This window comes from Anopheles maculipalpis, chromosome 2RL (assembly GCF_943734695.1).
Source record: "Anopheles maculipalpis chromosome 2RL, idAnoMacuDA_375_x, whole genome shotgun sequence".
Lineage (NCBI taxonomy): Eukaryota > Metazoa > Arthropoda > Insecta > Diptera > Culicidae > Anopheles > Anopheles maculipalpis.
Genome location: NC_064871.1, coordinates 53461437 through 53486432, shown reverse-complemented (window position 1 = coordinate 53486432; position 24996 = coordinate 53461437). Strand labels below are relative to the sequence as shown.

The window sequence follows — 24996 nt, the reverse complement described above, 5'->3', positions numbered from 1 at the left end:
TCGTGATTCCGTGTGTATTCCGCATAAAAAATTAAAAGACTACGCGTTGCGCTAGTGCGCTAATCGGCCGACGAAATGTGGGACGTATCGGAGAAAACATTGTATTCCATGATAGTGTTTCTGTTTTTAGAATCACTTCTAGAGCTGTACCTAACGATGCGGCAGGTAATGTTAAAATGTTTCATGCAATCGAAAAAAGCAAACAACCATTTCCGTTCGTTTACAGATTCGCGTTTACAAGCAAAGCAAGAGCGTACCGAAAGAGCTCCAGCACGTCATGAACAACGATACATTCGAGAAGGCTCGCGTGTACGGACTGGACAAAGCTTACTATAGTATCTTCAAGATGATTGTCTGTGATATCTGGATTACGCAGCTAGAGCTGGTCTACGGCTTTATGGCTCTCGTATGGGCTCGTTCGGTCGAAATCTCTGCCACTATTGGATTAAATCCCAAAAGTGAAATTCACGTGGGATGCCTTTTTGCGCTACTGCTGAACATAATCGGGATGCTGAAGGAAATGCCGTTCAAAATTTACAGCACCTTTGTTCTGGAAGAAAAGCACGGTTTCAACAAGCAGACAGCGGGATTTTTCGTCAAGGATCAAATCAAGGGCTTTTTAGTTGGCCAAGCGTTAACCATACCTGTAGCGGCTGTGTTTATCTACATCGTTCAAATTGGAGGTCAATATTTCTTCGTCTGGCTGTGGGTGTTTGTGGCTGCCGTTTCCCTGGTGCTCATTACCATTTATCCCGTGTACATTGCACCCATTTTCGACAAATTCCGTCCGTTGGAAGAGGGAGAATTGAAGCAGAGTATACACGAGCTGGCAACCAGCGTGAAGTTTCCTCTGGGACAGCTGTTTGTCGTGGAGGGTTCGAAGCGTTCGGCGCACAGCAATGCTTACTTTACTGGACTGTTTGGCGTGAAACGAATCGTGCTTTTTGATACGCTGCTAGTCAACAAAGGGTTGCCGGAGGATGATCCTTCGCTCACGGAAAGCGATAAGGGTAAAGGATGCAAGAACGAGGAAGTGTTGGCCGTGCTGGCGCATGAGCTTGGCCACTGGAAGCTGGGACACGTTGCCAAAAACATTATTATTGTGCAGATACAATTGTTTTTGATTTTCCTTGCCTTTTCGCAACTTTTCACGTACGGTCCGTTGTACGAGGCGATCGGTTTGCCTGTGGGCGAGAAACCTATCCTGATCGGGTTTATGATTATTGTAATGTACGTGTTAGCACCGTACAATACATTGATCTCGTGCGTTATGACTGTACTATCTAGACGATTCGAGTATCAGGCCGATGCGTTCGCCCAACAGCTTGGATATGCGAAAGATTTGGGTAATGCGTTGATCAAACTGCAACTGGACAATCTAGGATTTCCCGTGTATGATTGGATGTACTCGGGGTGGTATCATTCCCATCCGACCGTTTTGCAGCGCCTTGATAGGTTGAAATCGCTCTGCCAAGGAAAGGAACAAACGTACAAACCGAAATCCCAATAAGCTGGGAAGGAAACCATACCATCTTATTTAGATGAAGGATATTGTACTTCCAATAATTTTGAGTATATCAACAGAAAAAAACCGGCATAAATGTAATGAATATTTCGTACAAAATATTTCTACTGCACCAAATAAATAACCCAACAATTAAGCCATTCGTACACACATTGATGTTCTCGAACTATGCATATGCAACATATGCAAAATGCGCATTTTAAGTCACTCATGGATGTAATACAGAACATGTGAAATAAAATATTCAAACCAACGATCGTGTTCTCAACCACGTTCCATTGCTTTTAGTTTTATATCTCAGTGTAAACAAATTGGTATTCCCCACAAGATTTTATTTATACTAGTAGCTTTGGAGTACCCACCATCTTACCGATTCCGATCAAGTCAGACCATTTCAATTTTTGAAAGACCTGCGTATAGTAAATGTTTCTTTAGAGTAATTTAAAAACGGTAATGGACAGTATTGAAAAGAGATGAAGAGAGAAAGAGAAGAAATACGCAGTGGCAGTAGAAGGAGAAGAAAGCAGAAAGTTAGAGATAGTTGTGTAAATGTGTGTTGGGCTAGTGCCAAAATACGGAAAATTATACTACAGAAGCACACTAGAATAGACTACAAAGAAACACAACGCATTTCTAGTAAATCAGCGTAAACTTAAAAGCTTGATCAAGATAAAGACTGAAGTAAGTGAGGGGAAATGTTCAACTAATTAACAGATAATGTCACAGAATACTACGAATCAATTGAACCGCCGCTGGCTGCTAACCTGTTTCTCCGTGGTACTGTGAGATGCTGAGAATTTCGTTTTCCTCAAGATCGGGTTGTTGGTATTGTTGTTCTTGCTGTTGCTGTTGCAATTGTACGGCAAGGGATAGATTCATCCGAGTGTTCGAAATGATTGTATCACCGGCATTGCCTGCTGTTAGTGCTACTGGCGGAGGGCGTAATCTGGCGGGATCGAGTAGGGATTGCATTTTGGAGTGTTTTTTCACCGGCGTTCGATTTGGCGAAGATTTTCGACTGCAGGAGTACGATTTGAGCATCTTTGTACTGGAAGTAGTGTGAAAACAGGAATAGTCATTCGATTGTACCCTAGAAAAAAAGCGATGATGTTTTATAAAACTTACGCTTCGAACAATTTTTTAAGCAATCGTCGGTAGGACTGGTATTCTTCTTCGCCAAACTCATTTGGATCATGTCGAGCGTGTTCATACCTAAAAACGAAATTGTAAGGATACATTGACCAATTATCCTTCAATCTCTGTGGCCAAACACTTACATATCACAGAACTGATGAATTAGTCGTTGGCCTGATCCGTTTAGCGGCGCCGCCAGCGTGGTTAGAAGGAACGCTCTCATACTATCCCTAGGGTGTCTGGTAGCACCGTCCTGTTTGGCTATTTCACGTTCCAGCTCTTTCACATCATCCACCGCTTTCATGCGCCAGTAATACGGCGGTAGGGTTGTATCTGGTTTCAGAATGTACTTTTCATCGTCTTTCTGCTTATCATCCCAGATGAGCTTGGGTTCGTAATATATTTTCTGTATGCAATCTAGCCTACGTTCGATCTCCTTTTTGATAGACTGTTAAACCAACAAAACATGCGCACGAATTCATAAATTCCTATCTTGTTCCCGTCTTTTTTAGTGCTGGTACAAAGCATACCTTTTTAGCATCGTGTCCAACGGCGACATGGGGTCCGCGTCGTTGTCGGAGCGTAAATCGAACGATCTGCCGTTTCGCGAAAATGAAACATATAGTAACACCCAGAACTCCGCCGCCTATTATCAACACTATCATAACTCCCGACAACTCTTCCATATTGTCTTGCGTGTGTGCTTTCTTTGAAGCTTTGAAAACTCGACATTCAAAGCATGATACAAAGTAGAAACTGTTTTACTTTTTATGATGAAAAATCGATAATTTGCCTGTACGATGCAATCACAGGAAGAGTAAACATTTCAGCTAGCGTTGTTTACCAGATTGGAATGTTTTGACAGATGAACAATGAGCGGAAAGGATCAAAAGAAATAAAGCAATTTGTACGTGTGATTCAAACGAAATAAATTACTTCCAATTTTCTGTGCCCTGTAGTGCTACAGTTGCTTTATTCTGTATATTAGAGCATTTTCATACCACAAACAGGAATGGCAACGGCTCAAGGTAAATATAGCAATAAAACCCCTATTGACAAAATTCCCTTAATAACCACTACTAAGGTTCTTTTCAATACAATTTTGCCTTAATAGTGCCTTAGTTGGCGGATTTATATTGTTTTTGTCAATAGGGAAATACAAAATCACAACTGTCATCGCCGTTGTCCAACGTACGGGATTTGCAGCAGATGTAAACAAAGCACCAAATTCTTGGTAATCAAACAATTCACTCGTTGCTTGTAGCTAGCAACGAATACAGGTAACCGAAACAACGATCGAGGTGATCGACTTTCCGGTGAATCGTTAGCGTAGCGTATCGGTTTGAGTAAATGGCAGAAGACAGTCGAATAAAGTGGTGGGTCTTGTTAAAGCAATGGATAACAAAAAATCTGCCAGGAAAAATAGCACATCGTCTGACGATTCAACGAGCGATTTTGTGGACGATTTTGCAAGCGACATCAGAAATGCTGAACAATCGACACCGGCAGCATCAAAGCCAAGTACTAGTTCCGGTCCGAAACGTCAAATTCGAAGAAAACGGCAAGTATACAACAAAAAAAATTAAATATCATTACCTTTGTAGAAGACTACTTAACTCCATGCGATCACTTCAGGAAGCGAATGTCCTTCCCGGACAATGACGAGGAACTGTTTGACCAAAACTTTGAAGAAACTATAAAATCGGCTGCTGTTAACAATAACCTCACTCCGATGTGTGTCAAAAAGCTGTTGAAGGTAAGGTTGGTAGCAAGCGGTAGTCATGTTTCGAATACATATTGCCGCTTTTTTTCAGAAAATCGTCATCAATGATCATGTATTTGCAATGGTTCGACTGAAAGAAGAGGAAGAAGCGAAGAAATTAAAACCGAATGAAAACAACCAACAACTGAGCAATGACGGGGAAGAAGATGACGTTGAGAAGCAAGAACCAGAACCGAAATTAACACGATTAAAGGCGAAACAGCTAAAACAAACGCCGTTTCCGATAGCGTCCTTAAACGAGCCCATTCCAGACGATGAAGTAGCGGCATTAATTCATCAAGAGTTAGGTTCAGACGATGACGATGAAGAATATCAACCGGCAGAGGATGAGACGGCATCCGATGAAGATCCGAATACGACGGTTTCGGACGTTGAATCACAGCCCAGAACACCGATTTCTACTACGGCGGTCATTGAACAGGACCATGAGTCCGAAGCGGTGCAGTATACAAAGGATGGGCTGTTCAAGATACCAAAGCCACGCAACGATAGCCATTGTTCGCAATCGGAACAGGAGCAAGATCAGGAGAACATTGCTTTACGAACAAGATCAAAATTGTGTCTCACGACGACTGCTATCGAAACGATTGAATCTACCTTTATACCACCTGATATTACGAACGACATGTACGAATATGACGGGGAAATGGATCAAGCTTGGAAAGATTTTCTGGAAGAGTTCACGAAACCGCTACGTACGTATTATTGGGAAGTGTGTGACTGTTGAATGTTGTGTAATATTTATATTACTATCTATTTTACAGCCAACACCTTAGAGGATGACGACGACAATGACCCGGAGTATGTTGCGACCGAACGAATACCATGTAAGGTTTACTACTGTTTGATTACTCTTTAGCTGGGTATAATGTTTGCTCTATGTTTATATTTCTAGTTGATCCCGAGGAAATGCGAGCAGTAAATGTGTCCAAAAAGGAACTTAATGAGCTGATCATGGAATTGATGGAAATGGGTGGAACGGATGATACAATGTTGGAACAAACATTGACCGAAACTATCAACGAATCTCTAAACTGTCGCATGGATGATCGATCGGAAATGTTAAGCACACCCGTCCCGACGCAGGAAATCGACAGCAACAATAGCAATGCAGCGCCAAGTGCTGTGCCGGAAGCGGAAACGGTTTCGGTTCCAGACCAACAGTTTCCTTCCATGCCTTCCTTGCCACCACCGCCACCAGCAGCATCAAACCAATCCATTGACACAACACAATCACAAGTAGTCAATACACAAAATGGGTATAACTCCGCAATGTTCACGCCCATATTCATGCCAGCTCAGCCCAATCAGAGTATGACGACGGTAGCTTATAATTCAACGCCCGTTACGAACACAACACTCAACACGTCGCAGCCCATGCTACCGACATATTCCGTTGAAGGGAACAATATGCAGGAACAAATATCGTTCAATACGACAGTAGCTCAAGGTTCATCAAATTCTAGGTTTCTTGTTAAAAGCACCTATCTGCAGCAAATAACATCTGACGTTGATTCATCGTACTTCAGCAACCAGATCGATTCAAAGTCACAGGTTATCGATAGGTTTGAAGCACGGTACCGCGCACATTCTACAACCGTTCCGATTGAAGTGAACCTGTCCGAAACGGAGCCGGGAATGAATGATTATCAATTTCTACTGCTACATCAACAACTGAGGATGCATGTACAGCTGACCGCGCAACATTTTCTCCAAACGTATGCTCACCCTGTATTGAAAGATATGGCTTCAACGTTTAAAAATATGCTTACTGAGCTGGAGGAGATGGGCAAGGCGAAACCGAACATGGTTCCGTGGAACTTATCTCCGGCTCTGGAATGCTGTCGAAGTTGGGAGCAGGAACTGGCCGAGGGTAGGAGCAGTAGGATGTTATTAACTAAATATTGGACCGACGAAATCGCTCGCGAAGAAGAAGGGCAACGTGTGTATCATAGTGATTTTCATTGGCTGGTCCGGGAAAAAATTTTGAACAGCAAGGCATTTTTGTATCCATCTCTGCTACCTTACAAGGCATTCCGCAGCTGCTGGAATATGAACAAATTCATAACGAATTACGCCGAAAAACAGTATGATTTTACACTACTGTAGTTTTACATGTTGATCAAAAGGTCTTATAGTGTTTTTTTTTTCATTGCAGATTGATAGCTATGTGGATCGAGCGAGGATACAAGGAGCTAACTACAGAAAAGCACAAGCCGCGAAAGACTGAAGTTTGCGCGTACGTGGCTAAACATTTCTACATTCAACGTAGCCCTTCGTATTTCAAATGTTTAGTATACAAACAGCAAACAATACCTGGAAATCCGATACAGGTAAGTTTTGCTGTTTGAATTGTACCTGGATTTAGCTTTCATCTCCGTTTTATTTTCCGGCATTTTCTTCAACAGTTTGTATTCAAACACGGCTATGCACCACCAGTAGAGCATGTGCTGGAAGTGTTTGATCCTCCCGAAGGAATTCTTCTGTCACAGTATCAAAGAAACACGCTCCACTATAATTGGGAACTATACATATTTTCTAAAAACAGGGTAAGTTAACTTTCCATTTAAAAGATTCAAAATAATGTTCATACTCAAGCTTTGAAAACTGCCCGCGAGGTGGCACATCTGGTGCAAGCTTTGACAATTTATTTTCATGGCACGGGACTTTTTTGTTTTGTGAAATATGTTTATTTCTATAGCGATTCTTTAGTTTAGTAACTGAAAATAGGAAGATTTTTGAGAAAAATAATTGCTGTACCATTTTTTACCACTGCACCGTAAAACAAATATATGCCGACCAATATGCCTGAACTTTGGCATGAGCCTTCCCGATGCATCATCAGTTCAGTCTAAATGTCATAACAAAGCGAAAATGTCGTAAGCTACGTCTGGTTTCTGTTTTGTTGTTTTACTGTAAATGTACGGTGTTTTTGTTTGTTTAATTTTCTCAATGTTATGTATTTCTCTATCGCTAATGTACGTTTTAATACATTTTCTACAGGCACGGTATCGTAATGCATCGGAAAGAGGCTGCAAACAGCAGTCAATTGAGCAAAACGAAGCCAACAAAACATCTTTGTGCGAGACAAACGCGAATGAATCGAATGTGCTACTGCAAGTAAGTGTGCTACTTCCTGTGGAGCCTGAGGAACAGATTCAAAAGGACCGGCAAGAAATCCGACAGAATCATTCAGTTAACAATGGTATTCCGGGTACGGGAGTGGTGGAAATCCCTTACGGCAGTTTTTTAGTGAACCTGAATGCAAATGCAACCAATAACACTATTAGTCACATTAATGTAGAAAATGCCGAAACATACGACCGTGTGAGCTCTGTGCAAAATCAAGAAATATCTACATCTGTGATAGAAGAATGTAAAAGTGATGGCAAACGGACTGACAACATAAAATCATCATTTGACAGTACTGGCAGCAATACCAGCCCGGCTACTTTTCGTGATAACGATCGTACTTTTTCACCGCATCGAGTGCTTAATAGAAACGGTACTAAAAAGTGTGAAAATTATACCCGTTCCGCCGCGATCGCTACGCTGTACTCGACCCTCAAAAGGTACCTGCAGGTGTTAAGCAACGAAAGTAAACGGGAACTGATAGCGTCCCCGTACGGTCAGCCGAAGCATCCGGTTTTCCGCGTTTACGCTCACTTTAAACAGTTGGAAGTGTACAGTCGATTTCTGGGCGAATTGCGAAAAATGAGTGAAAATGTAGCAATCTTTCAGTACAGACAACTGCCACAATGTTATTTCCGGCAGGCGCAGCAGGGTTTACTACGGTTAACGTGCAACCATCGCGCTGATGGCAGTTTTATCGTGAGTGCCGAATGCATTACCGATCCGTTTGACGATTACCAGAGCATGGACGACAAGGATGCGTTATATGCGTTCAATTACTACGAGAAAGTGGAAGAAACGTTGCTCGCATCCGATCGGGCCGATCTGCTGGAGCGCTTCGAACAGATTCTGCGAAACTTTAACGAGATCGAGGACCAGGTATCGCTGCTGTATTACCAGATAGAAGATTTGCTGGGCGAAAGTTTTCCGCAATTGGTGGACATGTTTCTGACCTTTCTGTTGCCGGGACAGGCGGCTCAAGTGGGGAAATTTTTTGAACACTTTATGCTCACCAATATGGGCGATTTTCTCGAAAAGCTGAACGTGTTTTTCGCCAAGCAGCCGGCACAGATTAAAAAAATACACGCATGTCTCAATGAACTGTCGAATGAACCGGAAGTTACCATGGAGCAGGTGAAGCTGAGAGTTTTACCATTGCTGAAGGGAAGTACGTTGCTAACAGAATGGTTTCTACAGTTGTTTCCGGGCGAACGGCCACCCGAATCACCCGTGAGCGATTACGAGCACATTGCGATGAAAAAGCATCCAATCAATGATAGCTATGAGGCGGGGTCAGTTTATGAGCATGTATCGTTCACCGAAACGGTTCCAGATGGGCTAGAAAATCCTTGCGCATCGAACGGGATACGGTACATACAGGGACGTATCTTCCAAGGTGCTCTACCGGCCCGGTTGACATTCCTTGCCAATAGTTTTGTGACTAGGGATAATAATCAAACCACGGAAGAAGAAGCGGTGACGAGTAATGGTGACAACTTGTGTGATGATTCGACACTGATGGCTCATGCCATTCGTCTAAACCCGTTGGTTCACTCCCCGAAAGGTATCACGTATGCCGATGTAGCCCATTTGCTGGTTGAGCGCAATGGAGAATCGGAAGTTGGATCTTCGCCCGACGCTTCCATCGTTAGTGGAAATGTGGACGATGACAGCAAAACAGGAACCACTTCCAAAAAGCTAACACCAAAGCTACCGTTAAAGAAACGCTTTAATTCGCCCATTTCTCGGAAGGCGAGTGATGAAAAATTATCACCGGGAAGTGGCAACAAGGAGGGCGCTACTGTCACTAACACCACCACCACCACCACCACGACGACGACACCGAAAAAGAGTACAACTTCCCCCGTCCCGGTGACGGTTCCGCCAGACTCGAAGGCTTTGGCATCGGCGAGGAGATTGAAGATTCTCCTGGATTTACCACAAGCACCATCAGGCTCGCAGGAAGAGCAACAGCCAGACGATCCATGTGCGGATGAGCAGGAGTGTCAAGTAAAAGAAACGTTAGAAATCAGTTCCGAACAACCAATAACGACGACCGCGACTGAAGAAACTAATTGTAGTGCAAATGTTGTTGCTGTTGTTGTTACTGAAGTGCAGCCACAGAAACCATCAGAAGAGTCGAAAGCCAACCACCAAACCGCCGCCGCGGAAACGCCAAGTTGGACGCGAGACGAGGATAAAATTATTCTACAGGAGATAGTGAAAGGCTTCACGTCGGTAGATACGCTTGTTAGACAGATTGAGGCAAAAATCACTGATCGAACGTGTGAACAGATCAGAAGTAGGTTCGAATTTTTACACCGAATGTTACGGCAGGTCAATCAAAAGTAATCTGCGGATCCACTTATGTATTTAGTAGCGTGAAAAGTTTACGTTGTGTAATGAGGTGAATATATGTATATATATTTAAAAGAAGCGTATTAAATTATGACTCATAACATCACCCAGAACGAGATCGATTCGAGTCAACTATTTCTTACCCTTTTTTGAGTTTTTACCCTTTGCTTTGCTTTTCTTGCCCTTGTTCCTCTTGCCGGTAGTGTCAAACCGCCCAAATCCTTTCCGTACCATCGTGCCACGCCACCAGGCTTGCAATTTGGTAGCCATTCGGTGGCAGTACTCTTTAAATTTCGCATCTTCCTCCCAGCGCTCCAAATCCTTTTCCAAATCAACAATTTCCTGTGCCTGTTGTTCGTGTAGCTGCAGTAATTCGTTCCAGAGCTTTTCCGTTGCGCGCGCTTTCTGGAACCGTGAATCTTGTTCCTCCTTTTCACGATCGAATCGGGTCATCCAATCTTCGATCGATTGCTCAATGTTTGCCAGCTTCCAATCGTAGTATTCATCGATTTTAAGAGCTGCTCGAATTGCGTTGGTTCTGCTTCGATCGGCGATCGTTTGTTCCTGCTGTAAATCTTGCACACGAAGGGAAATAGATTTTTGCAACTGTTCCTTTCGTGCCAATTCCCACAACATTACAAAGCGCTGTTTTGTCATTTCGATTTGTGACTCTTCCTGGGAAAGAGATGAACGGAAATCGATCCTATCCTTTTAGCAAATAATGGCAGTAAAAACTTACGTGAAGTTTGTGGTTCCATTCGTGGCACTGAAATTGTAGCATTTCAAGCCTTTTTGCTAGACGCTGAATAACCTTACATTTGTCAAGAAACTCAAAGCGATCGTAGTAGATTCTATCTTCTCCCGAAGCACTTTCATCGACTGGAATGGAACTTCCCAGTGTGCTAAGTGAGGTGACTGATGATGGCAGCTGTTTCGGATTTTCCGTAAGCTCCAGTACAATCGATTGCAACCCTAGTCTTTTGTGGTGCAGTAATTCAGCAATTGAATAAGTGCCGCTACAGTCGTATAATTTAGCATTCTTAGTGCAGCATTCTAGAATTTCTAGCTTTCTTAAACATTCTTCTACAATTGTTCTAACAAGGAGTGCGCTTTCCGTGAGTTTAGATTCGGCCATACTAACGTTTTTATCGTACCTTCTTTGTACTGTGACTACTTTGATGATCTACTTAAATAATCGCCACGTGAGAAAGAAAACGAATTCAGCAAATGTGATCAAACTGCACCCCAGAAAGAAACCGCCCAGACCACCAATGTACACTGGTAAGAAATATTTAAATTTTAATATAAGCATTTGGATTGAACCAGCAAACAAACTACAATGCATATCCTACCAAATACATCGGAAAGTCCGAATATGATGTCTCTGTTTAGCTGCATTTTGGGATAGTCCGTCAGTCCCCACTGTAGATTTGCGCCCAAAAACCACTCACGTGAACGCTGAAATGAAGGCAACACATTGCCGTTAAGATCATGTACGACCACTACGAAGTAGCAACATCCGCCGTACATGTGCTTGTATGAAGAAATTTGAATCATCACAGTTCGGTAGACAATTGCATTCGATAGTGTGCTTTTTAGAGCGTAATGTTATCATCTCATCTGCAAATGATTTCCTAAACCATGACTATAGTGTTCGTATAGTGTAAAAAAGGTCCACCTTACCCGCCAGCTGTCCAAGACATCGCAAACCTTCAAAGTCACAAATCCGATAGCGGAAGTTGCCCTTTCCGATTGGACGGTAAAAGTGTGGCACACAACCGCACAACTTAAAAGCAAACTTCATGCGACACTCGATACGGCACAGGTTGTAGCTGTAAACGGGACTAAACATGAGCGTATCGCCCTCGTGCGTAAAGCGACACTGGCGCTGCGAGATGGAAAGTTCGCGGGCATTGCGTGAGGTTAGAATTTCGAGCGCCAGCAGCTCGACCGTGGTATAGTAAGACTCCTGAAACGAGTACTGCCGTTTGGAGATCTCGGCCACCTCCATTGAGCCGTGGAAAAATACCTCGTACGAACTTTCGAGCTTGATCAACTGGCCGTACACTTCTCCGTCGAGTGGATGCACCACTAGTGGGGCCGGCTCGTACACACGTTCCCACCGCTTGGTCTGCCAATAGTCGTACGAGTTGTACACGGCAATGCGTGAGTTTACCGCTAAACATAGCCCTAGCTCTGTAATGGTTGGCTGCACGGTTAGGGCCGTCGAGGTACCACTGTTAACCTGCGGCTGAAAGTTCCAGGACAAATTGTACAACAGCTCCATATACTCGTACCCAGCAATACCGAACGTTTTGTACATTGGCAGATCGAGAAAGGAGCTGTAGGACACGTTTGCCAGCAGGATAATAAACTCCCTGAACTGTTCAGCATCATCCTCGTCGAACCCGCGCAATCGGATGTAGTCCGCGAGCTTATCCTCGTCGATGCGCCGATGTGAGCAGATGGTTAAACTCGGGAAGCTTGTGTTCCAGAAGTACATATTCCGATCCATCGAAATGACGGTCGGTGAAGTTTGGAATCGGTTCCAGATGCGTTGGGACAGTGCCACCATACCGTAAACACCGATCGAGATGCACGTAATCCATATAATGCGCTCGATTATGTGCAACCCTCCCTGGACCACGTGACCAATGCCGTGTGCCGAGGTGGTAGTCAACAGATTGACGACAAACCGTTTCGAGCGCTCCAAAAACCGTCCCAACAACCTGTTCCGGAGCATCGTTAGCACTTGAATGATGAGCGGTTGCTACTCGCTGTCGTGTGTGCGGATTGCGTTTTCATGCTCCTTAATTATTGTATGTAGCTGTTGTTGGACCTAGCCAGTCGAGCGTTTTCTTTTACACCGTCGTTGTGGCTTATCACGCCCATTTAATTCAATTAACGCATGACGAAATGTCGATCGCCCGGCATGGCGCCGGGGCTCTGATTAATCACCCACTTGCGGTAATGGTAAGAATTAATGATGCTTCTCGGGTGACGATGGTCTTCCAAAACGGTTCGGATTCGGATACATCGCATCTAGATTTTGTGTTCCTTCTAGACCGTTAAATAATTCATGTCATTAGAATCAATGCACCACACCGTACGGGAGGTATTGATTTTTGGATTTCGTTTTGTTAATTGTTATTGGGAAAAGAAGCTATTGTCAAAACACGTGTTCGTGTGAGTTAGATATGTACATTACACGGCATAAAATGGCCAGTATATGCGTATAGATGGATCAAAGTAAGTGTCCTATCTGCATTTGACGCCGTCTGTACGAACACTCTGAGGCGCCTTCTAGGCGTATCCTGTCCGGAAACAAATATGTCGCTAACCCTTCTCTTCTCAGCGAGGATGCAGAACAAATGACCAACCGTTATCGCATCAGCCTCGTACGTTTCGCAAAACTTTATTGTTTCACTTGTAGTTCTTGCACGATGTCTATCGACCCAGGGGCTCCACGCGTGTATGGTAAAGACACAGACTGGTCAGAAACTGGTAAGACTGTTAAAATTTAGTCACGTCAGCCACTGGCTTCACGGTGAGATAAATGTTAATGTTCCGTAACAAACGGCTGACGACTATCGTAGCTCGAAACACAATTTGGCCACATATTCCCGCTATTTATTGCACACATTCGCTGCCGCTATTGTGCTGATGATAATTGTTTGAAAACAGCATTTTGTTTGGATGTTTGTGGGAACAACATTAAAATTGAAGTGTTCGGTACAAAACCGTAATTGCTCCTATTCGATTCCCAACACGCCTTTAAATATTCTACAATTTTATGTTAATTATATACATATATGTAGTAGTGACACATGTAGTGAAACTCGTATATCACATATATCTCCATTACTATTTGCAATAAATCTATTGCACACGTTATACATATCCTCCAGCAAATCAGGTCACCGTTATCGGTCCACACAACAGCGTAGAACAAATGGCAAACGTACGTACTATATTCTCAGCACTCGCCTCGAAGGGTGTCATTATTTTATTATTGAATTCCTTTGACGATTATTAGAGGAATTCCTCACCGCAAAGGAAGAAGTTCGTGAGAAAATTAAATATCTTAACTTCATCAGACCATCATCAGTACGCAACTCCAATTCTACGCCCCACTCGAAGAGCGGCTGTCAACGGGTAAAAAAAAAAAACGACCGTCGGCGGAGAAGAACGTTTAGCTTGGATCAATGAGGAATTGCGTAGGACACATCGGCACCATATAAAGGGGAAAATGTAGGCTGAATAGAGATGAGATAAGGACTCCTTGCCCTTCCCGTCTGCCTGCCTTCGTTCCGACCACATAGCACTAGCACTCCATATATCCTTACTGCCTTTTGTTAGTGATCGTATGACAAACAAAATTCCCTTTCCAATTTTCCTACCATTCCGTATGGACGGCCTATTTGCCTATTCAGTTACGGTTTCGCAGTCGCTCGCATTTGGCCCAAGAGAGGATGGTTCTACTTGTGCCGCAAGCGGACGATTGGTATTTCGAACTTAATGCCGGTCTGCTATCGCGGAATCGAAATCGCCGGTTAAAAATAGCATCCCAATCGGAATGAATAAAATGGCTTTGGCATTTTCGTACCGGGCCACTGGTAATGGGAATCGAGTCAATCACCCTTGTGTACTGTAGATTTTTTTGTGTCATTGAAACGCTTTCGTCAATCAATTTTTTTTTTTTATAAAGAATCTTTAATATGGTTAAAAAAGGAATTATATTACTCAGTGAATGTAAAAAGTGAACATTTTAATGATAATTGTAGTAGCATACGGGTGGCTGGGAAGACCCACATGTTAAGTAACGTGACAGGACCGTTATCAAGGTTATCCGGAACGTTTTCCCGTACGCTGGGCTCAAGGTTCCAATAAATTAAACCTTGGAAGCTAAAAATGGCCGTCTACACTTAACCTAAGATTCCGCATTATGCATATTTTAAGATTTTCTTTCAGATCGCTACACGGTTACGGTCCGGATGGCATTTGAACCCCGGTCCTGCCATTTGAATACTGGCACCGCTGTCGCCTTCAGCACCGGGTCGCCCCGGTTTTTCGTGAGGGCTATAACTATACATTCTAAAATTCTTGATAAGCGCAAACGCGATCCTTCTAGCAGTAGGGAAAGATCTTTAATCCTTGATATATTACTTAAATGCATTCAAACGAATCTCACACTCCCGAAAGATGCCTTGTGTGACTATTTTTGTCTCGCTAGGCCGAGAGATGCTTTTTTTGTAGACTTTGTGGACCCTGGGTGGAACTCTTTAACTGTACTGTGCTTCACTAGAACTTGCTGTTAGACAAATGAAACATGGTGTGTCGAAGATTATATGAACTGAAGACGATTCAGACGAAGACGAACTCTGTTTCTTTAAGTAAAGCTTCGTCTAATTTAGCTTCTAAAAACTGTTGAACATGGATGAATTTTAGCAGTTTCGTAGATGTTGCAAATTTGGAAGAAATTCGTTGGAAAGACAGCGTTAAGGTAATAACTTTGCAACGATCGAAGCCATCAAATAAAACCTCCGCGAATTTCTCTGCGCCAGTGAAGTACTCTCGTGAATTTTAATAATCGTTGAGCTCTTTTGCATAGCACAGAAACTCTTTTTTATTTATCGATTTAACATTTATGTCTCGGAAACATCGCTGTTTTAGGAGGTAACCGGACATAAATAATTTCGGCTCCAATATTTGAAAACGTTTTACCTGCATTAACAAAAACGACAAAATGTTCCAATTTTTTATGTGATTTTGATGTTTCATGGTGATCGGACCACCAGTGAAAGGTCAATGTATGCTAGTTAAATACATGACATTAAACGACCTTTGCTCAACAGTTTGTTCGTACCGGATACTTCTTTTCTTTTATTTATAGAGGTTTTGAGTCTTAGACACTACATTCGCCTCTCTATTGTATAAAAAGTGATGTAATCTAATACAAAACTATTGAAGGTGTATCTTAAATCTTATGGAACACTATTGCGATTATGGCACGTGATAAAGGATTAGTTAAAACTATTGCTTTAATCTCTCTATATAAAGGACTAATCCGTAAAAATAAGGCGGTTCTGATGAAGTTCGGGTCGGGTGATAGAATTGTCGTGTATTCGGTGTCTAGTTGGCAGGTGGCTCGGTGTGTCGTGTATCCATGGCAATCGTTGAGGATGGGGCGGACGGTGATGTCAAAACAACTGAAGCTACAGAGTGGAGGACTAGATTTTTCTAAGAGGTAGGAGTGTATAAGGCTGGTATGACCTATAGGAAGACGGGAAAGGACTCGTTGGATGTGGCTGGATCTTCGGTATCTTCCCAAGAAGAGATGTTGTGCTTGATGGGACGGAGTTTATTGTTGAGGTCCAGGTTCTGCCATGTGCAGTTCCAGTGTTGGGAGATGATGGTGTTGGTGAAGCGGATGACATCACGGCGTGAAAGGGTGTTGTATGGTTCGTCAGGACGGGGCCTACCATCGTTGGCAAGTTGGTCGGCTTTCTCGTTTCCGTTGATTCCGGAATGACCCGCAATCCAACAGAAAACGACTGTCGGGGATGCAGGTATGGAGTCTAGAAGCTGGATGTGGGGGTCTTTGGAGTTGCCGTGTTCCAGGGCAGCCAATACGCTGGCACTGTCGCTGAAGATGACGTTCGGTCGGTCAGTCTGTAGTCCTTCGTCGACGGCTAATTCAATTGCTATTGCGTCGGCGGAAAAGATGAAGGTGTGATTAGGATGTTTGCTGGCGCAATTTTCCGTGGTGGAGTGGATCCCACAGCCGGCTGAGTCCAGATGAACGGAGCCGTCTGTAAAGATATGATGGAAATGTTTGTATTTAGCCTGAATTAAGTGAGTATAGGTACTATTGGCGATGTGGCTGCTTTTTCCGGTTCTCCGGTTCCGGAGAGAGCTTTTAAGTTCTCAGTCTATGGCAGGTATACGGAGATGCCAGGGACGAATTCCCTGGCGGGTGGATTGGACGATCGGGGGTAGTTGTTGGTTGGTAGTTCCACTCTATAGACACTCACCACATATATAGCTCCTTTCTCAAGCATCCGAGCTGCAGCTGCGAATAGTCGAATAGGAAGGAGGCCGCATTCGCAGAGGAGGGAGTTACTCGGGCTGGTGACGAATAAATCAGTGGCATAGCGGATGGGTGTGTGGTAAACGGGTGCTACTCTCTTCTCGAAGGTTGCTCGCTCGCGTGAAACAATCTCGATGCCGTAGAGCAGTTTGGGTAGGAGCCAGGTGTTGATGATGCGGTTTTGGATTATACGAGAGGCCCGAGCTATGCCGGCTCCAAGCATCAAGAACAGGTTCATCCGGTTGTTTGCTTCCTTCTTAACTCTGTTGGAATGAGGGATATAGGAAAAGCGACTGTCGAAGGTTACGCCGAGTGTGTCGGCAGTCCATGCGTTAGGTATTTGTGTGTTGTATTTGATTGATCGTCGGCGTATGTTTACAAATGTAGAGCAGTTTGGATTTAGTATGCCATATTTCATAACCTGTCCTCCTCGACCACTGTCGAATCCTGTCAACTCCTGTTTTCAGGAGTTTTCGAGATTCACAAGCGGAACGAGAAGACGAGGCCAGGATAATATCGTCTGCTTAGAGGAATGCTTGGATTTCTGTAAAAATAGAGCAAAAAAGGGATTCCAAGCTAATGAGGAAAATGGTGAGAGAGAGAATGGCACCTTGTGGGACACCGTTCTCCAGTGAGTAGTGGTTGGATAATTCGGTTCCAATTAATACTCTAAATTTCCGATCCGTGAGGAAGCTTTCAATGAACTTGGTTAGAAGTCCACCAAAACCCCAGCGGAACAGCTGTAGAAGGATGGCATGACACCACGGCCGGTCAAAGGATTGTACCGGATACTCAACCCGAGCTTAAAAAATGTGCCACTGTGCCACACTTCGGGTCGACAGGGTGGACAAATGTCTATAAGATTCTGGAACTTCTGGAGAAGGAAAGCTTGGATCTGGCACTCCGACCATTTTAAGACACCTGAGCATTCAACAGAAGCTGTGCTGCACAATCAGTGAAAAGGATATCATAAACCCGTGGTTTTTTTTTTCAGAACTTGAAGTGCGCGTTTACAGTACAAAATAAAAGTCTCCCAAAAGACAACAACCATTAAAAGCACCGCAAACATGACGAAATGGTGTCGTCATCTCAATCAAATGAAGAAGCTGGAAAAAATTAAGCATTTGAGGATTCAGATTGATCTCAAGCCTTGATATGCCCCAGTTCCACTCGATCTTAAATTTGTAGACCACAGACCAATTGTCAGTGGTCTACAAACATGCTCCATGCTACAAACATGCTCCTCTACGCATATAACCAATTTCTATAGATATTCTACATTCTTGACTTGTTACAGTATCTGTTTCTGTTTTATTTTACCAAGCATCCGAAATAGCTTTTTAATTACATTTTTTTTAAAGAAAACGAATTATCTGCCGGCAAACGGCATAATTTCGTTTCTATAATCATTTAGCCGGCAAACGTCACTCAATTTATAACTTTAACTTCGTTCCAGAATACTATTTCAACAAATTTGCATGTAATCTATAAATGTTCAGAACCTTTTTTATTGTTCAACATTTGTGATAATGTTGTGGTAACTTCGTTACATATGATGCAATAGTTCGTTTCCACGGGTAGGATATGTGATTTACATTATACTGAATGTATGAAAGGACGGCGATAGTCTAATTTGTGTTGTTGCATTTCGAAATTTCCGTTTGGTTTATGCAACATTTTTATTTATTTATTTATTTATTTATTTACAATTGATTATTACGGTCCAGTGCCGCGGTGTTGACAATACGGACATGCGTTGAATAGATTTTCACAGATTTATAAGGCACTTCCTCCTTATTCTTTGCCTTATCCCGGGCATACTCGGTTAATGCAACATATTTGTTGATAAAGAAAACAAGTTCAAATACAAATACGTTATACAACGTTAGTTCTCACAATACGATCAGACATTCAACGGTACAAGATCACTAAACCGTGGCGCCATAGTTTCCACACATAATATGAAACGTCTAATCGACACCTCCTGCTGTTGTGTGTCGAAAAAGTGAGAAACTATTACTCAAACTCCATAGCACAATCAATAACATCCACTTTATGGACATAATAATTCGTCTTGTTATAGCTTATATACTTCCATTTGCCACAGCAAACAGGGCCAGGAATATTCTCTGCGGACTTTATCCATGGATTATTTACATTACGCCTAATGAGAAACAATCAGTCTCCCATCCACGTTTACGACACGACAGTGGTACGAGCGAGCGTTATGCGAGCCCATTCATCAACACTCACGGAAACTGGAATATGTCAATCAAAAGGAAATCAGTTCATTTGATGTTGGGCTACCGTACAGGTTGTCCTGTCTGTACACTGCAATCAAACGCGCGTGTGTTTTCCCCGTCGTAAAAGAATGTTTACTAAAGGCTTTACCATTGCGCTACTGTGGTTAGTACACATGTGGGTTGGGTCCTCAGAAAGACTGGACCGCACGTTTGAAGATACACCCAAGGGGGACCCGCTGGTGGCACAAACTATGCGAACGCTGATGTTGCGCTACTTCCGAAGTGTTCGGGTGCTACTTCTTGGCAGCTACCGGGAGCTTGACGAACGAGCGGACGAATGTAAGGGAAGCCGATTGATGATGGCGGATTGATAGTTTTTTGAATGGTAAATTGTTTGGCTGCAGCATTCTTAAGTTATTGCTTCTAGGGTTCTCATCGCTTCAAATACCACTGGTGATGTTCACACACAAGCTGCCGGAATCTGTGGAATGCATGCAGTCGATAGTGCAGAATGAAAGTCTCGGTGGTAAAGATGGCGACGGACCAGCGTCGCTTAGCATGGGTGATAACGTTTTTATTCTTCCGGAACATGCTGAGGTGGGAGTTGTGCTGCAGTTTAGCACGGTGTGTCATTTTGCACGCTACTGTGAAGATCTTCATCCGCTCCATGAACTGCAGCGCTATGTACATGGCAATTATTTGATCTTCATACAGCAGCCACTAGTGTCGATCGAGGTACTCCGCAGCACTGTTTACTGACTGTGGCGATACAACTCTATTCTGAATCTGGTTGTATCCGTTGGTCCACTATTGTTGGAACCGGCCGATGGTATTGTAAGTTGTCAATCAATCTACGACCAGTTTGAATTCTAACCGATCGCTTACCTTACAGAAGCTGTACTTTTTTAATCCCTTTCATGCGGAAGAACGGGAGCAGCTGTTACCGTTCTACGTGCAGCAAGATTTTGTGACGAGTCCTACCGCCAGCTCCAAAGTGAACATTTTCAAAGGCATACCAATTCGCTGTACAGTTTTTCCACGCAATCCGACCCTACTTACGTGGGATATCCTTCCGGAATCGTTCCGCAGTGTTCAGTACGTGCAGCAATCGGTTCAAGCCTCGAACGGATCGGGTGGACTCGATGGGATGCTGCTCGGTAACTTGGCAGTGGCGATGAATTTTACCGCCGAAACGATGGATGCATCGGATGGGTTGGAATATGGGTTTCGACTGCCGAACGACAGCTATGTGGGATCGCTCGGCGATCTGTTACAGTATCGGACCGACGTTTCGTTCAACATTCGCTTCATGAAGTTTTACGATACGGATGAAATCGAGTTCCTGCACCCAATTTATTCGGACCAGCTGTGCATCCTGTCACCGAAATCGCTCGAGATACCTCAGTGGTTGGCCATCTTTCTTTGCTTTCATCCCTACGTTTGGGCGTCGTTTGTGGTGATTGGGTTTGTTGGAGGGTACTGTTGGTACGTGCTGCGACGCTGGGGTCTGTCCAAGATACGTCGGTACAGGCAGCTTCGGCACAGGAAGGGTGATCGTGCGCAATGTTCTGTACTATCGATCGAGCTATGGCTTGTGCTGCTGGGAGCAAGTTCGACGCACCTGCCAGTTCGAATGATCGAACGGTTGCTACTGACGGTGTTTCTCATTGCGAATGTCATTATCTCGGGAACGTTTCAGGTATTTTTCTGCAAAAAGCTTTAATACCGCAACGAACTAACGTTCTAACGTGATCGGTACCGCCTTATTCCGTAGGGCACGCTAACTACAGCATTCAGCACCAAATCTTTCTACAAGGATATCAACACATTAGCAGCACTCGATCATTCCGCTTTACCGATCGCAACCTCGTCCCGCTCGCTGTTGGACATATTTGGAAATGATTCACTCAGCCCATTGTACCAGTCCCTGCAGAGGAAGCTTCAAATACTGAACGAATCCGCTCGTCATCGGGCTGCATATGATCGGGATGTGTGCTGCATCGAACGCTACTCAGATGTGCATCTGATCATCAACACGGAGTACATTCGACCGGACGGACAACCGATGCTACACGTCATTGATGAGTGTCCGCGAGTATATTCGCTCGCCTACATCGTCCGAAAAGGGTGGCCATTCGCACCGCTCTTCAACGCCGCCATATCTCGATTTGTAGAGTCTGGGTTGTGCATGAAGTGGTACGGCGATACTGAGGATGCGCTGATTATGCAGAAACGCATACAACAGATGATTGAACATCGGGATGAGTCGATTCTGCGCAAACTTACCGTCATTGATATGCAGACGTCCTTCTACATCATGGCAATGGGAATATTTGTTAGTTTAATAGTTTTTGTTGTGGAAATGTTTGTCGCAAGAGGAGTGTAAAATTGATGGATGAAAAGTATTACTTCTGTTGGAATTGAGGGGAAGAGAAAAATATGACAATGTGTTGAACAACTAACGGGAAATGCAAATGATTGGGTGCAGCGAGCCATCTTTAGAGAATAGCGCAAGCGAATCCTCGACCATTGATATGGAAAAAATCTAATAAATTAGCGACTCAATAAAAATAGTTACAGAATCATCAACAATAGCTATGGAGGTTTGTGTAATTGACATAGAAAATGAAATTTGACAGGTGGTTTAAACTTGTCCATATCAATTGCACGTGCTTCCATAACTATTGTTGATAATTCTGTATCTATCTTTGCTGATTCGCTAGGTGTTTCTATATCAATGGTCGAGAATCTCATATTCGCTTGCGGTTTTCTCTAAAGTTGGCTCTCCGCACCCTATCATTTAGATTTCCCTGTGTCGTACAGTATTGGACAATTGAATAAGACCACTTTTATATATGATTTTAAAACTACAACCATACTAAATCTTTGGTATCTTAACCCTGAAGGCATCTAATTACCTAATTCTTCTTCTTCTTCTTCTTCTTCTTCTTCTTCTTCTTCTTCTTGACTTAATGGCCTTATGGTCGTGTTTCCACTTGTCGATCTCCCATAGTGGGTAACGAACTTGCCGTGTACGGAACTCTGTTTTCTCTCTCTCTCTCTGTTTTCTTTACGTTTTGCAATATAAAATTTATTTACTTACATTTTACAACCAAAAGTTCGATGGATTGTTAAGTTCGATAGCTCAGTTTTCCACCAGCTGCGGAAAATAAACAGAGTTTGACACACTAGAGTTCGAAGTGTGGAAAGACGACCTGTAGGTCACGCCCCTAGTAGCAAAACACTCTAAAGCGCCTTCTAAACCACTGCTCAGAAAAAGGCAGTGGTTTTGACAGCTCCCATATAAAATCTGTCAAAAACGTTCTTTTGAGTAATGGTTTAGAGGCTCTTAAGAGAATTTTTGTTTGTTTGTTGGCATGGGTCGACCATGGCTTACTAGACTTATCGAATAGACTCACTACGGGCAGGCGCGGTCCGGATGTGATTTGAACCCCGGTTCTGCCGTGTGAGCACGGGTGTCCCAACTAGCTTATCTAACTAACTAACTTTTTAATCTCAGTTCTAGGTCATGCTTGATATGAAACATATGAGGAAAAGGTGTCGAAGACTATACACAATATTGTTGAAATTTTTAAAATTAATGAATGGACTTCTTTTTTGCTCTAAAGTGTTTCGATTGATTCGATCCTATTTGCTATGGAATGACAAAAAGAGGTATCAAAGTTTAAAAAGAAAGCAATTTGCTACGAATCAAACTTATAATTTGATTTTTTTTATTCATAAGGGACGGCCAGGCCGTAATGCTATAATTTCATTTTAATATTTTTAAAAATGTCTGTGTAAATTTAAATAACTACAAAAATGAAAAAAAAATTACATTTTTACCAAATACTGTTTCCTCTTTTGGTGTTCTTAATCGAATTGAGCAGTCACTGTTTGTATTAAAAATACACTAACTATGGACGCGATGGAAATAAAACTATAACACAAAGCTCAGCGGATTATATTTATGCTTTTGAACACTTTTAGGAGTTTTAACGAAGAGATGATATTCCATCTTACCTACAGAATAAACTGGATCAAAGATTCATGTGTCCGTGTCCTGACCATAATGCCGCCGGTTTACCTCGGCAGCTTATACTGTGTTTCCGGCTTATTCAGGAGTTCCGGCAGGTCCGACTGTAGCTGCTAGTTAGAAAGTGGAGCCTCAAGATGTACAACTTCTCAAAACTTGTTGCCATACTTCCGGTCCTGATGATAAAAAGAAATAAAATTAGAAGAAAATATCGCTTGCAGGGGCGAGATGTAAACAAATTTCCCTAATATCCCCTCTGGCGCATGTGTTAGGGAAAATTGAATGATTTTTTATCGATGCTGATGACGTTTGAATAGAGAACTAATTTGCGCGAGGCAAAAACATACGGAACGAGAAAGAGAATATCGATATATTGACACCAAAATGTAAATACCGTGTCTGTGGGCGTCTATCGATCATCAGGCGCGTTGGAAAAGGGAATGAAGGGTGTACAGGAAGAACTTGAACACACAACCAACACAGGAAGCGATCAATGGTGTGAAAGGGTCAGGAAAATTAAATTATATGCTTACATTCATCGTTGGAATACACCATCGCGGCACACACTATACAACGACACACCAATTAAGGAGGTGTGTGCGTCACTCGGGTCGACATCCGGGAAAACAGACATCTTTCGTTTTTCTCGGTTCCTTACCCTTCACGGTAAGCATCTTCGGAGGTGACTTTTTACCATTTATCAATCTTATCCCGGATCCCTCTGCGGTGTGAGGGAAATGATAAGTGCTTACGATCACCTTTTCTGATGCATCCTTTTCGAACTTTACATTCAAATCTGTTCGCCAACCGACGGTTCGGTCTCAGGGACAGATCGTTAGGTGCGGTGAAAATGTATAAAATAGCGAAAAAAATCACTTTCAAGCTAACATCGACTCACGGTGCCAAAACATCGCTGGCAAAATGATGAGACTGGCTCTCGCCCTTTTTCTCACTGTCCCTGATTACCCTGATTGATGGTACATCACGTGGTGTAAACGTGCGAAACTTGCTGCCCGACGAGTCCTGCGAGGTGGCCGGTCGTGACGTGGCGTGCGGAAAACCGGCACGATAAGTACACGAAAGTTGAGAATAACCTTTCTTTAGACATTCAGGTAGATAACTAAAGTTTCGGTTCCTTTTTTTTGCATGTTCCAGATCTCTTAATCATCCTTTTAAAGTAATTTCATCCCACGGAAAGGCGGAAGGTTATTCAAAATCGAAAGCCGAAATACCTTCTTGGTTGTATTGTTCAGCAAAAAAAGGCAAAACTTAGCAAAAGTAAGCAAAATTGTTGAAACATTCTGCATTACACAGCCGGCCGCTTACGAGGCAAAATTTTGTGCCGTTTTTTTTCTGTGTTTGTTTTCTGAGATGATTACATTACAGTTTGGTTACACAAACCATTTGTCTGCCTATCTCTTGATTTACTTGTATAGGTAGATTTGCAGAACGATTTATTCCCTTTTGTATAGTTAAAATATCTGTTTCTTGTCCCACCTAATAGACAACAGATAGGAAGTGTAACGACGTAAATTATCGGCAGCTGTAATCGTTAAAGAAGCGTCTTATCTAATGGACAAATCTGTTAGCCTGCTAATCAATCGAGGAAAACCACACAACACATTCGATAATTTCAGCCGCACCGTTCGCAGCACATGATGGAAACCATCGCCAATCAACCGGAACTCCGACAAA

General features: G+C 43.1%; 7 protein-coding genes and 1 pseudogene across 8 annotated transcripts in view; 3 read left to right on the top strand and 5 right to left on the bottom strand.

Annotated features, from left to right (window-relative positions):
- Window positions 1-24996, bottom strand: part of LOC126558417 (leucine-rich repeat-containing protein 58) — a 289270-nt gene that overhangs the window by 31579 nt on the left and 232695 nt on the right. The window lies entirely within an intron of this gene.
- The window catches only part of LOC126558623 (probable dimethyladenosine transferase), a 232181-nt gene that overhangs the window by 12217 nt on the left and 194968 nt on the right, over window positions 1-24996 (bottom strand). The gene's annotated exons all lie outside the window — the stretch shown is intronic.
- On the top strand, window positions 76-1510 carry LOC126557960 (CAAX prenyl protease 1 homolog). Its single transcript, XM_050213889.1, has 2 exons — window positions 76-165; window positions 227-1510. The coding sequence occupies exons 1-2, from the start codon at window positions 76-78 to the stop codon at window positions 1508-1510; spliced, it is 1374 nt and encodes a 457-aa protein (XP_050069846.1).
- LOC126558704 (protein C1orf43 homolog) lies at window positions 1853-3359 on the bottom strand. 2 transcript variants are annotated; one of them, XM_050214757.1, is made up of 5 exons: window positions 3190-3359; window positions 2803-3107; window positions 2651-2737; window positions 2290-2573; window positions 1853-1954 (listed from the first exon to the last, which is right to left on the bottom strand). In XM_050214757.1, the coding sequence occupies exons 1-5, from the start codon at window positions 3343-3345 to the stop codon at window positions 1920-1922; spliced, it is 867 nt and encodes a 288-aa protein (XP_050070714.1). In that variant the 5' UTR covers window positions 3346-3359; the 3' UTR covers window positions 1853-1919. The 2 variants fall into 2 exon arrangements, with proteins under 2 accessions (XP_050070714.1, XP_050070715.1); XM_050214758.1 differs by having other exon boundaries at window positions 1886-1935.
- Window positions 4054-9926, top strand: LOC126556664 (uncharacterized). The gene is given in 8 exon segments (XM_050212073.1): window positions 4054-4224; window positions 4299-4415; window positions 4474-5137; window positions 5207-5269; window positions 5338-6561; window positions 6564-6775; window positions 6851-6991; window positions 7446-9926. Coding segments are annotated over 8 exon segments (5073 nt in total).
- On the bottom strand, window positions 10065-11067 carry LOC126558625 (dynein regulatory complex protein 9-like). Its single transcript, XM_050214670.1, has 2 exons — window positions 10672-11067; window positions 10065-10607 (listed from the first exon to the last, which is right to left on the bottom strand). The coding sequence occupies exons 1-2, from the start codon at window positions 11065-11067 to the stop codon at window positions 10065-10067; spliced, it is 939 nt and encodes a 312-aa protein (XP_050070627.1).
- LOC126557950 (uncharacterized) lies at window positions 11116-12675 on the bottom strand (annotated as a pseudogene).
- LOC126567263 (uncharacterized) lies at window positions 19394-21651 on the top strand. The gene is made up of 4 exons (XM_050223494.1): window positions 19394-19604; window positions 19693-20000; window positions 20158-20964; window positions 21040-21651. Exons 1-4 carry the CDS (start codon window positions 19394-19396, stop codon window positions 21649-21651), a joined length of 1938 nt encoding a protein of 645 aa, XP_050079451.1.

What these genes read in the sequence shown, in the direction of transcription:
- LOC126558704 (XM_050214757.1), bottom strand. Translation starts at nt 3,345, where the DNA reads ATGGAAGAGTTGTCGGGAGTTATGATAGTGTTGATAATAGGCGGCGGA. An exon ending in TTGGACACGATGCTAAAAAG is followed by an intron (nt 3,108 to 3,189) that starts GTATGCTTTGTA and finishes TTGGTTTAACAG; the next exon opens with TCTATCAAAAAGGAGATCGA. An exon ending in CTTAAAAAATTGTTCGAAGC is followed by an intron (nt 2,574 to 2,650) that starts GTAAGTTTTATA and finishes CACTACTTCCAG; the next exon opens with TACAAAGATGCTCAAATCGT.
- LOC126567263 (XM_050223494.1), top strand. Translation starts at nt 19,394, where the DNA reads ATGTTTACTAAAGGCTTTACCATTGCGCTACTGTGGTTAGTACACATG. An exon ending in TGACGAACGAGCGGACGAAT is followed by an intron (nt 19,605 to 19,692) that starts GTAAGGGAAGCC and finishes TATTGCTTCTAG; the next exon opens with GGTTCTCATCGCTTCAAATA. An exon ending in TTATCTCGGGAACGTTTCAG is followed by an intron (nt 20,965 to 21,039) that starts GTATTTTTCTGC and finishes CTTATTCCGTAG; the next exon opens with GGCACGCTAACTACAGCATT.
- LOC126558625 (XM_050214670.1), bottom strand. Translation starts at nt 11,067, where the DNA reads ATGGCCGAATCTAAACTCACGGAAAGCGCACTCCTTGTTAGAACAATT. An exon ending in AATGGAACCACAAACTTCAC is followed by an intron (nt 10,608 to 10,671) that starts GTAAGTTTTTAC and finishes TCTCTTTCCCAG; the next exon opens with GAAGAGTCACAAATCGAAAT.
- LOC126557960 (XM_050213889.1), top strand. Translation starts at nt 76, where the DNA reads ATGTGGGACGTATCGGAGAAAACATTGTATTCCATGATAGTGTTTCTG. An exon ending in TGTACCTAACGATGCGGCAG is followed by an intron (nt 166 to 226) that starts GTAATGTTAAAA and finishes GTTCGTTTACAG; the next exon opens with ATTCGCGTTTACAAGCAAAG.